General features: G+C 41.0%; 1 protein-coding gene across 3 annotated transcripts in view; it reads left to right on the forward strand.

Moving 5' to 3' along the window:
* Window positions 1–16,821, forward strand: part of LOC134344498 (disco-interacting protein 2 homolog C) — a 664,610-nt gene that overhangs the window by 397,186 nt on the left and 250,603 nt on the right. For all 3 annotated transcript variants that reach the window (XM_063044395.1, XM_063044396.1, XM_063044397.1), the window contains one exon: window positions 11,008–11,118. In XM_063044395.1, coding sequence (XP_062900465.1) covers window positions 11,008–11,118 — 111 coding nt within the window. The remainder of the gene's footprint in view (window positions 1–11,007; window positions 11,119–16,821) is intronic.

The following is a 16,821-nucleotide window of genomic DNA, read 5'->3' on the forward strand; positions in this document are numbered from 1 at the left end:
CTTAAATCCATCAATAATGTTTGCCTCAGCTATTCTACACGGAAGCGAGCTCCACGTTCCAAACATTCCTATTGATTTTCCGTGCATGCGTCAGCTTCAATCATTTAACGATGAATACAATTCTTTCTGGATTTTATTGGATTTTGAGGATGCTGAATTCGGCAGTGATGGATCTCACAATGTGAGAAATGCATCTGACACAGCTCACCTTTACCTTTCACATTTGGGATTAGTGACTGTCGACAGGTGGGAGGTGGTGGCATTGTTTTGAGGGCAAGAAGATCAAGTGCTACAAATAATGAACAGAAATATTTTGTTCTCTTTTGATTAATATTTGAGAATAAATGGGCACAGTTAGTTCAACTATCAATATTATTTATTTAAGGATACAACATAGTATCAAGCTGTCACAGCCCAAAGAGCCATGTGACCAATTCACCTACTGTCATACCATTATGCTAACTGCTACCCTATCGTGCCACACCCAATAGAACTAATTATTTTTAATGATTATTGCTGAGTTCTTCCTACAGAAAATGATAATATCTAAATTTGATGTTTGAATTTCAGATTACAGGCAATTGCCTGCAAATAATGTTGGAAAATTCTTGAGATTCATCGTTATCTGGGGGATTTTTTTTTACCAATTCTAAGTTCTAATAGTCCAAAATAGAGTAAATTGTTCTAAAATAATATCTTCCATTTGTACACTTGGCCCAGACTATTAACCTGATCTCCTTAAGTTTCATTTCAAAATTTTCATCTTACATCCTGTTATAGGCTACAAGCCATCAAATCTTCACATCTAAAAACGCAGACATGAGGAAATCTGCAGATGCTGAAATTCTTCACATCTGTCACTTTTCTTATTTTACTTCTGTTTTGCTTCAGAGTTCACCTTATGGTGAAAAATATTAAACACTTGCCTTTTATCTTATTCTCCTAACTTTCAGAGGCAGCAGCAACTATTTTTTAAAAAAAGATTTCTGATGTCGAAGCTATAATTCCCAGATTTACAATCAATGGCCAATTTGTTAGGTACAGGAGTGGAACCCAATGTGATTGCTGTGGTGGTCCATCCACTTCAAGGTTTGACGTGTTGTGCATTCAGAGATGCTCTTCTGCACACCACTGTTGTAACATGTGGTTGCGTTAGTTACTGCCAGCTTGAAACAGTCTGGCCATTCTCCTCTGACCTCTCTCATTAACAATGCAGAACTTCTACTTACTACATGCTTTTTGTTTTTCGCACCATCCTCTGTGAGATCGCGAGATTGTTGTGTGTGAAGATCCCAGATCAGCAGTTTCTGAGATACTCAAGCCATCCTGTCTGGCACCAACAATCATTCCATGGTTAAAGTCACGTAGATCACATTTCTTCCCCATTCTGATATTTGGTCTGAACAACAACTGAACCTCTTGACCATGTCTGCGTGTTTTTATGCATTGAGTTGCTGCCATGTGATTGGCTGATTAGATATTTGCATTAACAAGCAGGTGTACCTAATAAAGTGGCCACTGAGCGTAGGCATTCAAACCACACAGCATTAGTGTTGACAAGACATCTGATGTTGGCTCAATCTGAAAAATCATTTAAGGCAGACAATAGTCAGTGAAAACCATTCACAATCGAATTTACTACTGTTGAACGTTGTTGAAGTACTCCAAGTTGAAAGACCAAATTGAAAATGGAGCAAGGATTTCATGAAGAATCTTTACAAAAACTATTCAGCACTGCTAGGATATGGTGTGCATTGGAGAAAAGATTTAAAGAAGTTGCTGAAGAGATATAAGACAGTAAGCCATAAGAGCGGAATTAGACCATTCGGACCATCGAGGCTCCAGGGCTAAGGGCAGATGGTGGGATAACAGGAGCAGCTAATATATGGACCGGATAAAATTATTTGGTCTGAATGTGACCATTCTCAGTTTCTGGATAATTAGATCATCTGAAAGAAAACCACCATCAACTTTACTGGGTCTCAATCAGGTTGGAATGTTTCGACAAAAATTAAATATTTATCCCCAGTAGGCAACATGGAAATCGGTACTTACTGAGATCATCACCATCAACTCTGCCTCCACTGAAGTCAACAGGATGACTAAGTTGCTGAGTACTCTGCTCCAATGTCACAAGATAGTGGGTTCCTGACGAAGGGTCTTGGCCTGAAACGTCAACTGTACCTCTTCCTAGAGATGCTGCCCGGCCTGCTGTGTTCACCAGCAACTTTGATGTGTGTTGCATGAGTTTAATGCTATTGGCTAGAAAAGTATTTCTATGTACTAAGCAGTGCATTTTACATTGGCTGATGATTTAGCCTGGGCTGCTTCAGACTGGCTGCTTTAGACTGGGATGATTTAGACTGGCTGCTTTAGACTGGGATGATTTAGACTGGCAAACACGAGGAATTCTGCATATGCTGGAAATTCAAGCAACACACATCAAAGTTGCTGGTGAGCGCAGCAGGCCAGGCAGCATCTCTAGGAGGAGGCACTGTCGACATTTCAGGCCGAGACCCTTCGTCAGGACTAACTGAAAGAAGAGCTAGTAAGAGATTTGAAAGTGGGAGGGGGAGGAGAAGATCCAAAATGATAGGAGAAGACAGGAGGGGGAGGGATGGAGCCAAGAGCTGGACAGGAGATTGGCAAAAGGGATATGAGAGGATCATGGGACAGGAGGCCCAGGGAGAAGGAAAAGGGGGAGGGGGGGAAAACCCAGAGGATGGGCAAGGGGTATAGTCAGAGGGACAGAGGGAGAAAAAGGAGAGTGAGAGAAAGAATGTGTGTATATAAATAACAGATGGGGTACGAGGGGGAGGTGGGGCATTAGCGGAAGCTGGAGAAGTGCTGATACTTCTCCAACTTCCACTAATGCCCCACCTCCCCCTTGTACCCCATCCTTTATTTATATGCACACATTCTTTCTCTCACTCTCCTTTTTCTCCCTCTGTCCCTCTGACTATACCCCTTGCCCATCCTCAGGGTTTCCCCCCTCCCCCTTTTCTTTCTCCCTGGGCCTCCTGTCCCATGTTCCTCTCATATCCCTTTTGCCAATCTCCTGTCCAGCTCTTGGCTCCACCACTCCCCCTCCTGTCTTCTCCTATCATTTTGGATCTCCCCCTCCCCCACCCACTTTCAAATCTCTTACTAGCTCTTCCTTCAGTTAGTCCTGACGAAAGGTCTCGGCCTGAAACGTCGACTGTACCTCCTCCTAGAGATGCTGCCTGGCCTGCATGCTTTAGACTGGGATGATTTAAACTGCTTTTTCTAAGGGACACGACAATTGAAAAGAATAAAATGGATAATCATTATAATACCAAGATTTACTGACAATTTATTCCCTTGCTTGAAATCTCACTTGAAGACACCTTGGCTTTGGCAGGCTATTTGTCGCGTTTCCAAAGCTACATTACAAAGATTTTAGCTACACTTAAGTCGTCCAGTAGCTTAGTATGTTGGTCAAAAGTTATGTTGTTAATATGAATTGTTGAGTTTAATCAATATTTTGCAGCAATATTCGAAGGCAACAGTTTGAATTTGCCATAGTAACTCAGTCTTGCACATACAATCTAATTGTCAGTTCATATTGAATATTATTCCTGTGGCCCTATAAGAGGAATTTTATTTTATGATTATGTGTATTTCAAACACAATTGTACATCGATTTCTTTAGCTGATAACCAAGGACAACATAAACAGAGTACAATATTATTTTGTCACGATTTATTTCTTGAACAAACTGGTTGGGGAGATGGGATTGAGTACCCAATTTGAACGGTAGAGTAGTGGTTATTATACTATTATTACAGCACCAGCAGCCCAGGTTCAATTCTGCCTGTGTCTGTACGGAGTCATAATCAGGTTTATTATCACTGATGTATATCGTGAAATTTGTTGCTTTGCAGCAGCAGTACAGTGCAATCCATAAACATGCTATAATTTATAATAAGAAATACAATCAGTGGCCATTTTATTAGGTATTGTACACCTGTACACTTGCTCGTTAATGCAAATATCTAATCAGCCAATAATGTGGCAGCAACTCAATGCATAAAAGCACAGACATGGTCAAGGGGTTTGTTTGTCATTCAGAACGGACATCAAAATAGGGAAGAAATGTGATCTAAGTGACTTTGACAGTGGAATGTTTGTTGGTGCCAGATGGGGTGGTTTGAGTATCTCAGAAACTGCTGATCTCTTGGGACTTTCATGTACGTCACTCCCTAGAGTTTACAGAGAATGGTGCAAAAAAACAAAGAATCATCTAGTGAGCTGCAGTGCTGTGGGCAAAAACGTCATGTTAATGGGGGAGGTCGGAGGAGAATGGCTGGGCTGGTCCAAGTTGATAGGAAGGTGATAGTAACTAAAATAATCACACAGGGGTGTGCCGACAAGCAGCTCTGAATGCACACGTCAAACCTTGAAATGAAAGGGCTACAGCAGCAAAAGACCACACCAGATTCCACTCCTGTACTAAATAAATTGGCCAATGAGTATTAAAGAAATTAAGTAGTGCAAAAAGAGAGCAAAAATAGTGAGGTAGTGTTCATAGGTTCATTGTCCATTCAGAAATCTGATGGCGGAGGGGAAGAAGATGTTCCTACAATGTGGAGTTTTTACCTTCACCCTACAGTTACCTCAGGGTAATCCAGTTTCCTCCCAAGTTTCAAAGGCGAACGGGTTAGGAGGTTAGTTGGTCACATGGGTATAATTGGGCGGTGTGGGCTCATTGGGCCGAAATGGCCTATTACTGTGCTGTATCTCTAAACAAAATAAAGAAGGTAATGTGCTGTGCTAATCTGATGCCGTAGATGAATTTCCTTTAAATTGGACTCTCATAATTGGTACAGGGGTCTAGAGTTCTCAGTTTAGGTGCAATCAATTTTCCACATCCAAAGCTGCACTGACTTGGAAAGGCATTTCTCTTTACTTAAAGTTTCTGCTTCAGAATTAAAAAAAAAAGATAAGGTGCCACATAACGTTTACTACACAGAATAAGAGCTCATGGGATCAAGAATAATGTATTACCGAAGACGGAGGATTGATTGTCAACAAACAAAAGTTATGTAACTTGTTGAGTTTCTTGGGGGATGAATGCTAGAGCTCAATTGCTTGTAATTGTTATGATTTAGATGGAGACTCTGAGTGTCATGTATTCATATTTCCTGATATTATAAATGGTAGGAGACTTAGGAATGTTTATAAACAGAGTGATCTAGGCAGAACACAGTTCCCCATAAGTGTCACTGGTGATTTGGCTAGTGGAGAAAGCATATGGTATCCCTTATTTCATACACTGTTTAGACTGCAGTAGACTAACGTGTGCAGTTCTGGTTAGCACACTCTAGAAGGGGTGTGATTATGCTGGAGAGAATGCAGGGAAGATTCACCAGTTGTTGCCTTGATTTAGGACTGTAGACTAGATTGGCTATAGTTCTGTTTTCTCTGGAGTGAAGGAGGTTGAGAAGTGACCTGATAGATATACTGTATATAAAATCATGAGAGGCTTAGATGTGGTAAAGAATCATAGTTTTGATGAGCCTACCATGGGAAGAAAAAAAGGTCGTAGATTTAAGGTAAAAGAAAAGGAAGCTGCTGTGTCTGTTTCTATAACCTGGTCAATATTTGGAATATACTGTCAGAGGTATGGGGATCAGATAAATCTTTAAAGGAGATTAGGAAGAAGTTTATTTTACACATAGTGTGGTCGGCGCTCTGAACATGATGTAGGGAAGGTGGTGGAGTAAGATACTTTAACAAAATCTAAGAGGCGTTGAGAGAGGCAGATGAGCATACATAGGATGTAGAGATGTAGACCGTGTGCAGGCAGGTTGCATTAGTTTAAATTGGCATCATCGATGGCACAGACATTATGTGCCTAGGGGCCATTCTCGATGCTGTACTGTTCTATACACTACATTTAAGAGACAAGTGGATGGGCACAATATATATAAGGCATAGTACCATGCTGTTCTAGTGTAGGCAAATGGTACTAATATACAGTAGATATGGGATCCATATTCTTACATTGGTCAAGGGGTGACTGAGTGATATCCATCTATGAAAATACAGAGCAATGCACAAGGATGGAGTGGACAGCAAGGAAGACTATCGTAGCTTGCAGCGGGTTCTGGACCAGCTGGAAAAATGCGCTGAAAAATGACAGATGAAATTTAATGCAGACAGTTGTGAGGTTTTGCACTTTGGTAGGACCAAACAGAGTAGGTCTTACTCAGTGAACGGAAGGACACTGAGGAGGATAGTAGAACAAAGGGATCTGGGAATACACTTCCATAATTCGTTGTAAGTGGTGTCACAGGTAGACAAGGTTGTAAAGAAAACTTTTGGCACTTTGGCCTTCAAAAATCAAAGTATTGACTACAGGAGATGGGATTTTACGTTGAGGTTGTATACGACAATGGTGAGGCCTAGTTTGGGGCATTGTGTGTAGTTTTGGTCGCCTACCTACAGGATAGGTGTAAATAAGGTTGAAAGAGTACAGAGAAAATTTGCTGGGTCTGGAGACCCTGAGTATATTGAAAGATTGAATAGGTTAGGACTTTATTTCTTGTAGACAATTGAGAGGAGACTTGATAGAGGTATACAAAATTATGAGGGATATAGGTAGAGTAAGTGAAAGCACGCTTTTTCCAAAGTTCATAAGGTCAATGCTCAAAGTCCACTGAGGTTGGTTGAGACTACAGCTAGAGGTCATGGGTTAAGGGTGAAAGGTGAAAAGTTTAAGGGGAACATGTGGGGAAACTTCTTCACTCAGTGGGTCATGAGAGTGTGGTATGAGCTGCCAGTGCATGTGGTGCATGTGAGCTCAATTTAAATGTTTAAATTTGGATAGGGACATGGATGGTAAGGGTTTGGAGAGCTATGGCGCCAGTGCATTGATGGGAGTAGGCGGTTTAAATGGTTTGGCATGAACTAGATGGGCTGAAGGTCCTGTTTATATGCTATACTTTTCTATGACTATAATTCTACCTAACATACCATCTCAACCATGGAAATGGCTGCACTGGCCTTTCCAACAAATCCTTGATGAAATTTTTGCCACAAAGGGATCAGTTGCATTAAACATTTCCTCCTCCTCATCAACACATACTCAAACTGGATTGAAGTCTGACACATCGCTCTTTGTAAGGTCAGTGGAAAGTACCATCAACAAGTTGAGATGAATTTTTGCTGTCTGCTACATGGGCAGAATTGCAAATTGACGAAGGCTATGTCCACACTACACCAGATAATTTTGAAAACGAAGCTTTTTCTCTTCGTTTTGACCCTCTGTCCACATTGAAACAGCGTTTTCATCCCCCGAAAACGGAGCTTTTCTAAAACACTCTCTAGAGTGTGTAAATTTGAAAACAGTTGTTGTGTGTTGTAGTGTAGATGGGGTAAATGGAGAGATTTAAAAACGCTGTCATGACTGCACCACAACAGCAATGCTTTTTCTGCTTCTGCTTGGTACTGCGCAAGCACTGCCGGACGGCTGTTATAATGCGCAGTCGGTGTGAACGGCGTGAGAGTTAAATTGTAAAGTGAGCTTTTTGACTATTTAAAAACGCTGTCATGATGTGCTGGAACAGATGGCCGCAGCGCGGCATTTCGCTGTTTCCTTGAACGCAACCCCCCACATAACCTGACAATTTCAGAACAGACGGCAACGAGACTGAAGCCAGAAGAGTTAGAAATGTACTCACCAAATACTTTGACCCATAGCTTCCTGAATAAACTTGCCCTGTTTTCTGTCCTTGCTTGTATGAAGGTGGTTTACCTATTTATGCAAGTACTTCTCTGACAATAGATGTGTAACGGCCTAATCTAATGTTATATGGAAATACAAGATAACACTGATGCAGACATGTTTTATACATTAAACATGGTGCTTTATTAATGCAACAGAGTTAGTCAGTTTTTCACTGTTCATTGTCAGCTGGGTCATACTGTCCATGTATCGGTTACCTCCATACGCTCCAGTATTTGTTGTTTTTTAGTTTTAAGTACTCCTGCGCGAGAGCCAACAACAATCCTTTAAAGCTTTTCTAGTCTGTAACTGGACAAATGTGCACCAAGTATACCGCTTCCTCTTGCCTTGTTTTCTGTGTCCTGCGCACGTCCAGTAGGAGGAAATTCACCCAAATATCTGTTCTAATGTGGACGTAAATATTTTGAAAAACGCTTGGTGTGGACGCCCGTCGTTTTTGCTCGAAACCGCCGTTTTCAAAATTATCCGGTCTAGTGTGGACGTAGCCTAAGGATCACGTGATGTATGACTGAATTTAAGGAAAGATCTGTGCTTGTGGAACAGAAGGCCATCAATGGGCCGCTAGCCTCTTGTTTATGTACCACTTGGCTCCCTCCTCCACTACTGGTGTCAGCCTGGAAGAGATGTTCATTTTTCAATATCTTTGCAGGCATTGAGCTGTGTGCAGCCGAACTTAGAGAGGAGAGCAAAGGGGCATCAGCTGAAGCAGGGGTACAGAAAAACATGTTCAGCTCGGTGCTGGCCATAAGGGGAAGTGAGATTCAGTGATGAGTGCTTAGTGAAGTAGTGTTGAACGGAATTGAGTTTGAATGCAGAATTATGTCCGAAATGTCCATGTAGACCAAACAATTACAGTAAGAGTCATCCTTGCAGATGCTGAATTAAATGTATGGTAGGTCCAGCTGTGGCATCAGCACAGAGTTAAGAATCAGTAAGCAGCAATGAGTCAAAAAGTGGTGAGTTCCACAGTTCCGGCAAGGGATACGTCAGAAGCAAGACACAACTGAGATTAAAGTGGCAAAGGAACCCAGTTGATAGACTAAATCTGCAATGATTCAGTATAACTTCAAAAAGTGTTTATGCATGTTTTCCTCAGTGATGTATTTGTATATTGTTATGTTAAATAAGATGTGAGATTAGAAGACAGTGATGTCATCACTCTTGTACATGGAAATGTACAGACCCTTCAGGCCCATTTTAGCCATGCTAGCTGTGATGCCTATCTACAGTAATTCTACCCTCAGCCGCCCCTTTGTTAATTGCTCCTGTACATCTGCTCGTCAATGCAAATATCTAATCAGCCAATCATCTGGATGCAACTCAATGCATAAAAGTATCCAGACATGGTTGAGAGTTTCAGAGCAAACATCAAAATGGGGAAGAAATATGATTTAAGTGATGCTGACCGTGGAATGATTGTTGGCGCCAGAAGGAATAGATTGACTACCTCAGAAACTGCTGAACTCCGGGGATTTTCTCTGGAGCTAACAGAGGATGGTCCGAAAAACAAAAAAAACATCCAGTGAGTGGTAGTCCTGTGGGTGAAAATGCCTTGTTAATGAGAGACGTCAGAGGAGAATGGCCAGACTGGTTCAAGCTGACAATAACTCAGATAACTACAATGGTGTGCAAAAGAGCATTGCTGAATGCACAATGCATTGAACCTTGTAGTGGATGGACTACAGCAGCAGGAGACCACAAATATACACAAATACGCTCAGTGGCCACTTTATTAGGTACTTCCTGTACCTATAAAGTAGCCACTAAATGTATTTGCCTGTATTCGGGCTATATTCCTATCCTATCCAAGTACCTGTCTAAATCCCTTTTAAGTATTGTAGTAGTGTCTGCCTTCTCTATTTCCAATGACAAGTCATTCCAAAACTTTACTACCCTCGTTCAAATTTCTTCCCTCTTATCTTAAAACCTGTGGTCTCTAGTTTTCCGTTCCATTGCCTTGGGATAAACGCTCTGACTTTCTATCCTTTATGTGCCCCTCATAATTTCGTAAGCCTCTGTAAGGTCTTTCAGTCTGCTAAATCCCAGTGGGAGTAAACACAGCCTATAACTCCAGCCCTCCATTCCAGACAACATCTCAATAAATCTTTCCTGATACCTGAAGAGTGGTGACTAGAACTGTGCACGATAATACTGTGTGGTCTAACTGACGTTTGGAGCAATGAGTAAGAATTTGCTGGAGGAACAATGAGTCGAGCAGCATCAGCGAGGAACTGTTGACAATTTGGGTTAAGATCCTTCAGTATTGTCCTGACGGAAAGTTTCGACCCAAAACATCGACAGTTCTACTCTTCTCACCGATTCTGCGCCACCCACTGAATTCCTTCAGTAAGTAGTTTGTTGTGCCGGATTCCTGAATCTGCAGTCCCTGATGTCTCCAGTTTATTTATTTATTTATTTGTTTGTTTGTTTGTTTGCTTGTTTATTTATTTAGAGGTACAGCGCTGTCACAGGCCATTCCAGCCCATGAGCCTGAGCTTCCAATTACACTCACGTGACCCATTAACCTACTAACCCGCACATCTTCGGAATGTGGGAGGGAATCAGAGCACCCGGAGGAAACCCAGCCAGTAATGGGGAGAACGTACAAACTCCTTGAAGCAGTGGTGGAAACTGAACCCAGGTTCCTGATGCTGTGAAGTGTTTGTTGACCGCTGTGCTACCATGCTGTCCCAGTTGGAACGAACAATCTTGCATCTGTAATGGAAATAGTAAACAGAGTCAGCGAAACTCCAGTTGTATCTCAGGGCTACCTTTGAATTCTTTAACTTTACCCCTACAGGAAGATGCTCAGACATGCTGAAGTGTTAACATCAGGTTCACCCTACTTCATTACTAGTCTGGGGTGCAGTGTGTACTGTTTCTGTCAGTCAGAGCAAGATCCTGCTCGAGTTTAGATATTGACATAGGATTCATCCATTAAATTTTGCGGGGATCACAATCTTCATCAGCAGACGTCAGATTGTAGCGAGGTAAAAAGAGAGTTGTAGTGGCAAGCACATATAAAAAGCTGGAGGAAGGACCATGAAGGAAGGAAGGCCAGAGGAAGCTCGTGAAGGGTCTTGGCCTGAAATGTTGGTGGTTTATTCCTTTCCATGGATGCCGCCTGGCCTGCTGAGCTCCTCCGGCGATTTGTGTGTGTTGCTCTGGATTTCCAGGATCTGCAGAATGACTTGTGTGTACCGACTGTGGTGACTGTTGACTTTCTGTCATTACAGGAGTGGAACCGCCCTTGCCACAAGAGCGGCGAACACCCGTCACGCCATCCTCCTCCTCCAGGTATCATAGACGTCGGTCGTCAGGATCACGAGATGAGCGGTACCGATCAGGTCAGCAATGATCCCAGTTGTTTCCCTTCCTACACTAGTGACCTGTTTTGTATTTCTGAATGAGTATTTCCTTTACAGTTGTAGAATCGACCCAATTTATCAGGGCTGTAATGATGTCATTAAACATTTAGAAGTAATGCTGTCATCCTCTTAAACCAGACTAAAATATAACCACTTTGAAATACACATTTTTCATCCAGCGCTTTTTTTTAATGATATTACAGCCATGCATCTCACTAAACTTTCTAAAATTATTTGATTGTTAAAACAAAAGGTCCAATTCAAGTTTCAGAACAAAAACTAAAGCAAGACATTGCAACAGAATCATCTGTATACAGTTTATTATACTGCAGTTGCATTTTATGGTAGGGTTCATCAACAATGTTTCCTTACGTGTGCCTTGAAGTTCCTCAAGTCTCCCTTTGCTGCATCACCACATCAGTGATCTCCCAGTCAGCACTCGGTCCACACCAGAACTGAAACATTAAAGCCCTTTCAATATTTTCCTTATGATTATTAGTCCAGGTCTCATCCCTGTGCTATTCTGCCTTGGGTGACATCATCCATTAGATTTTCCTTCTCCTTCCTGTAGGTTGGACCACTTTCACAGTTTACTGTTTCATAATTTAATATATCACTAATATTGTAATTAACCCCGGCTAAATGTGGCTGATAATGAATGATGGCTTCACAGAAACCCTGAAACAAAGGATACCTTATGCAGGCTTCATAATTGCGATTTAGAAACAATTTTATGATGATTGCACACTTGTAATAATTAGTGCTCCACACAAACTGTAGAGCACTTGACGAAATTATGTTTTCCATTTGGCTGTCCCATGAGAAAGGAAAACATTCTAATGTATAATTCATTTTAAAATGTTATTGAAAATCAAGTAAAGCTAAGGCCATATCCAGAGTTGAGATCTGAGCTCGACAAATCTGACCATCATGATTCCTCTTTAATTAGCACTTTAAATCTTATTTAAATTGTGTTATATTTTCTGCTAACTATGTGTTTTATATACTTATCGAGATACAGCACAGAATAGGCCCTCTGGCCTTTCGAGTCACACCGCCCAGCTATCCCCTGATTTAATCCTGGCCTAATCATTGGAACAATTTACAGTGACCAATTAACCTACGTCTTTCAACTGTGGGAGGAAACCGCAGCACCCGGAGGAAACCCATTTGGTCATGGGGAAAGCGTACAAACTCATTATAGGCAGCAGCGGGAACTGAACCTGGGTTGCCTGTATTATAATAGTATTTTTTTTCCCACTTCATGCTTTGGGGTGGGTAATTAATCAAATAGTCAAACTTAGTTCCTGACATAATAACCAAACTTGCATTATGGGACAAATAAGCAAGAAAAAGACAGCAAGAAATAAAAGAAAGAGTGGTCCATTTGAATGCAGCGAACTGAACCTCCTCAGCCTACTAGCTTAGCAAGTTCCAAAGATACCAAAGAGTGAATAAGTTTTTCTCGTCCCAGTCCAAAGTGAGCCGACTCCTTTTTCTGATTCAGTGCGCCTCAGCATCCTAAACATCCACCCAAGTCCATTCCAAAGTTCCCTCAATTTTTTTACAGTTGTGCAGACCAATCATTGCTGTGAGCAGAAAATTTTTAAATGGTCTGAAAACTGCACAGCACTTTAAATGTCTTTTTGTAATATGTGTACTAGGAGTATTTAGAGTGAAAATTGAAAAATGACATACTTTTGATTTTATTTATTTTTTGAAGGGTAAAATGAAATACAGTACAACAAAGAAAATCTTTAACATTTCGTAACTTTTTCTTGTCTGTCTTTGCTACAAATCCATTATCTATAAACACTGTCCTGATTAATTTTGCACCCAGACGAAAGATACGTCTTAATCCTCATCAGATATCCAAATGTTCCACTTCATATCTGTTTCTGGATTTACATTTGATTGAGTTCCTAAGTCTGAATCCATGTTCGCAGTCAGCACTAGAAGCTTGAAATGTTCCAAAGATGCCAGTTCTTCAAATTCTTCGTTTCTAAGCACGTAGTTCAATGTATTAGTGAAAGCCTTAAGTCAACCAGTCTTAACTTTCTTAGAAGCTACAAATTTGAAATCACATATTGTTGCAATATTTTTGAAGCAATGCTTTCATCATGGTTTGTAATAGTAACTGAGTATATTTTTTGTCAGTCGTAGTATATTCTCTTTTCCAAATTCAAAATTGGTTGCATTTGCAGTAGCTACAGGGTCAAAAGCTTGTTACTCTCTTGACTCATTGTCAGGAAATCTATTATCCATGTTGAATGAATTGAATAATAAATGGTATCGCCAAGCTACTGTGACCATAATTTGTTAATTTTTGCTTTTGCATACAGTATTGCTTCAATTGTATTCAAACAACTTTTCTGAAGGAATTTACAAGGAGATGCCAGGTTGTGGCACGTTAATTATTTATAAACTTTATGGATTATATTCATTAACACATAATTAATAAAGGGCATTTCTAAATTATATTAACATAGACCAAAATTATATTAACATTGTATGAAAGAAAATCCTAGCTGCATGACAACGAAGGCTATGTGTGGGGAAGCATTTCAGCTATTGCGCGACCGTGCACCTGCACAGCTTAGTGGGAACAGTGGTCCGCCTTGTTGAGTCTAGTAAAAACTTTGTGTGTTTTCAGTGAGATCACTTGTTACTCCTCTAAGCTAAACTCAAAAAATCCAGACCTAGACCTATTCAATCTCTGCTCATGATCCAATCTTCATTGAACTCCCTCAATGGCAAGTAAATAGTTTAGATAAGGAAACCAAAATTGTACACAGTAATCATGCGCAATGCTCCATGTGTAGTCTCTGTGAGGTCCTGTATAATTGTGGTATGGCATCCATACACTTGTACTGAAATCTTCTTGCGGGAAAGACCAACATACCACTTGCTTCCCGCATGTCTGTTACACTTGCATATAAGTTTCTTGTGGTTTGAGTACAAGAACAGCCAGACTTGTTCAAACAGCCCACATTTCTTCAAGCTTTCAACATCTAAATAAGTAAATGTATTTCTGTATTCACTCTATTGAATCATTAGGGAATTAAAAATCTTTGGAAAAACTCACGGTTACTGGGATCAACACATCCTTTTTTATTTTTACTTGAATAATACAGTTAGTAATCTGAAGCAACACTAATAAACTGGGATTTATAACCATGACATGGTCATCTGAGAAACAAAGATTGAGATTCAAAGACTCAAAGTACGTTTATTATTGAAGTATGTATACTGAATACAACTCTTGAGATCTGTCCTCCTGCAGACAGCCACAAAACCTGTTCAAGAAAACATCCAATGCGCAGAAAAAGAACAAATTGCGCTAACAGCAAAAAGCGAGCGAACAACGCACAGAATATCGAACATCGAACCAGGGGTCCAGGAGTATTCAGTTGAGTTCAGTTCAGTGCTGCACGGCTAGTACGCTGCTGGTCGCAGGGCCATTCTTCACCAAAGCACTCCAGTCCACATTGATCGCCCTGTTCAATCCGCCCAAAAATAGCAAAAAAAAGAGTAACCAGAATCCAGGAACACATGCACCATAAACATCAAAGTCCTCCAGGCAGAGTCCACAGCCTCGCTGATCAGTCCTTGCAACATGGATCCCAAGACTCCTGCACCTGCATCTGACAGCAGCTCGTGAGAGGGAGAGGAAGATCAGTCGAATGCAGGCAGTCGGTTTCGAACACCTGCCCGTCCTCCGCTGTCACCCTCGTCGACTTCAGCCTCGCCCTGCGCCTCAATCAGACAGAAACAACGGAGTCGATTGTGGGCTTGCACCCTTGGTGCTTCAATTGGAGAAAAGCAGTGGAGTCGATCGTGGGCTTGTACCCCATCTCCAGGCTTCCTAGCCTCCAGACCGCAAATTCTGCTCCAAACCTGCTCCCTCGGAGACAGTAAAGCACCAGATCGCTCCATCGGCCCAAAAGCACACCATCAAAATGTAAATCACAGGCTCCAATCGCACATAGCTTAGTGGTAGAGTCATATTTGAAAGAAGAAAAAATAAAGTAGCTTTATGAACTGTCTACTGGATGTCACCATCGGTCGCGTTGTTCGCTGGTGCCAGAAACAATATGTCAACAAACCTCAGGATGGCATACCATTGGCAAATTAACCTCAAATGAGAGAAATGAGGGTGTAGCTTTTGGCAGGGGCAAGAGGATGCATAATCTTTTGAAAATGAGAGAGCACACAACAACAAATCAACATAGTTATCCAGACCATGGAAAAAGTAAACACATTTCAGCAATGTTTTCCTGAAAGAATAGAATTGAAATGCTGGAAATGAAAGATTTGTTCAACTGTGCATGGGATGTTATGAAAAATGTTGACATTCATGGAATACAATAAGATATAATGGATTCCAGGAGTTCTGAAACCATCCATTCAAATTGTGTACTCCACATGCAGGAAAGACTGATCCACAGGAGCTTTTTTTCTCTAGAAGTCGATGTTTACAAGAAGGGTTTTGGGAATTGAAGTGACTACTTGCAGTACAAAAATAATTACAGAAATTAGAACATTTTGGAGAATTGTAAATGGGAGATAGTTGCAGCAATGTTTGGAAGCTACTTAATCTGTTGGAATATAGAAGTGTACAAGATAATGAGAGGCATTGATCGTGTGGATAGTCAGAGGCTTTTTCCCAGGGCTGATGGCTAGCACGAGAGGGCACAGTTTTAAGGTGCTTGGAAGTAGGTACAGAGGAGATGTCGGGTAAATTTTTTACGCAGAGAGTGGTGAGTGCATGGAATGGGCTGCCGGCGGTGGTGGTGGAGGTGGAAACGATAGGGTCTTTTAAGAGAGAGCTCAAAAAAATAGAGAGCTATGGGTAACTCCAGGTAATTCCTCAGGTAAGGACATGTTCAGCACAGCTTTGTGGGCCAAATGGCTTGTATTGTGCTGTAAGTTTTCTATGTTTCTCTATATCTGAGAGGTCTGGTTTGCAGTTCCCAGGACTAACTGCCACAGTGAAAGACTTTTTAAATAAAAATAAATCAGAGTCTGTAAAATAAAAACAAAAATGCTGGAAACACTCTGATGAGGGGCTTTGACCTGAAATGTTAGTTCTGCTTGTCTTTCTACTGTAGTGGCCTGACTAGCTGACTACTGAACTCCCTGTCACCACTCAGGTCTCATCATCTATGAAGCACCAGTAGCATTATACTGTTTACTTTTTAACTTGCATCGTACTTTGTTATTTGTTAATTTATTTGTGGTAATATAACTTTATTTGTTATGTGTGTGAGTTATGACATATATGTACTGTGATGTGCACCATGGTCCAAAGGAATGTTGTCTCGTTTGGCAGTTTTCTTGTCTACTGTTGTATGACAAAATTCTTGAACTTATTTCAGGTTTTCAGTGTCTGCAGTTGTTTGATTTTCAAAATCAGAAAAAGCATTCCAAAGAAGCTGCATTTTAGACCATAAGATGTAGGAGCAGAATTAGGCCATTTGGCTCATTGAATCTTCCCCATTTCATCATGGCAGATCCTTTTTCCTCTCAGCCCCAATCTCCTGCCTGCTCCCCGTATCCCCTCATGCCCTGACTAATCAAGAATCTATCAACCTCTGCCTTAAATAAACCCAATGACTTGGCCTCCACAGCTGCCAAGGCACTGAATTCCACAGATTCACCACTCAAAGGTTCAAAGATTAA

The sequence above is a fragment of the Mobula hypostoma genome, chromosome 3 (assembly GCF_963921235.1).
Source record: "Mobula hypostoma chromosome 3, sMobHyp1.1, whole genome shotgun sequence".
Classification (NCBI taxonomy): domain Eukaryota; kingdom Metazoa; phylum Chordata; class Chondrichthyes; order Myliobatiformes; family Myliobatidae; genus Mobula; species Mobula hypostoma.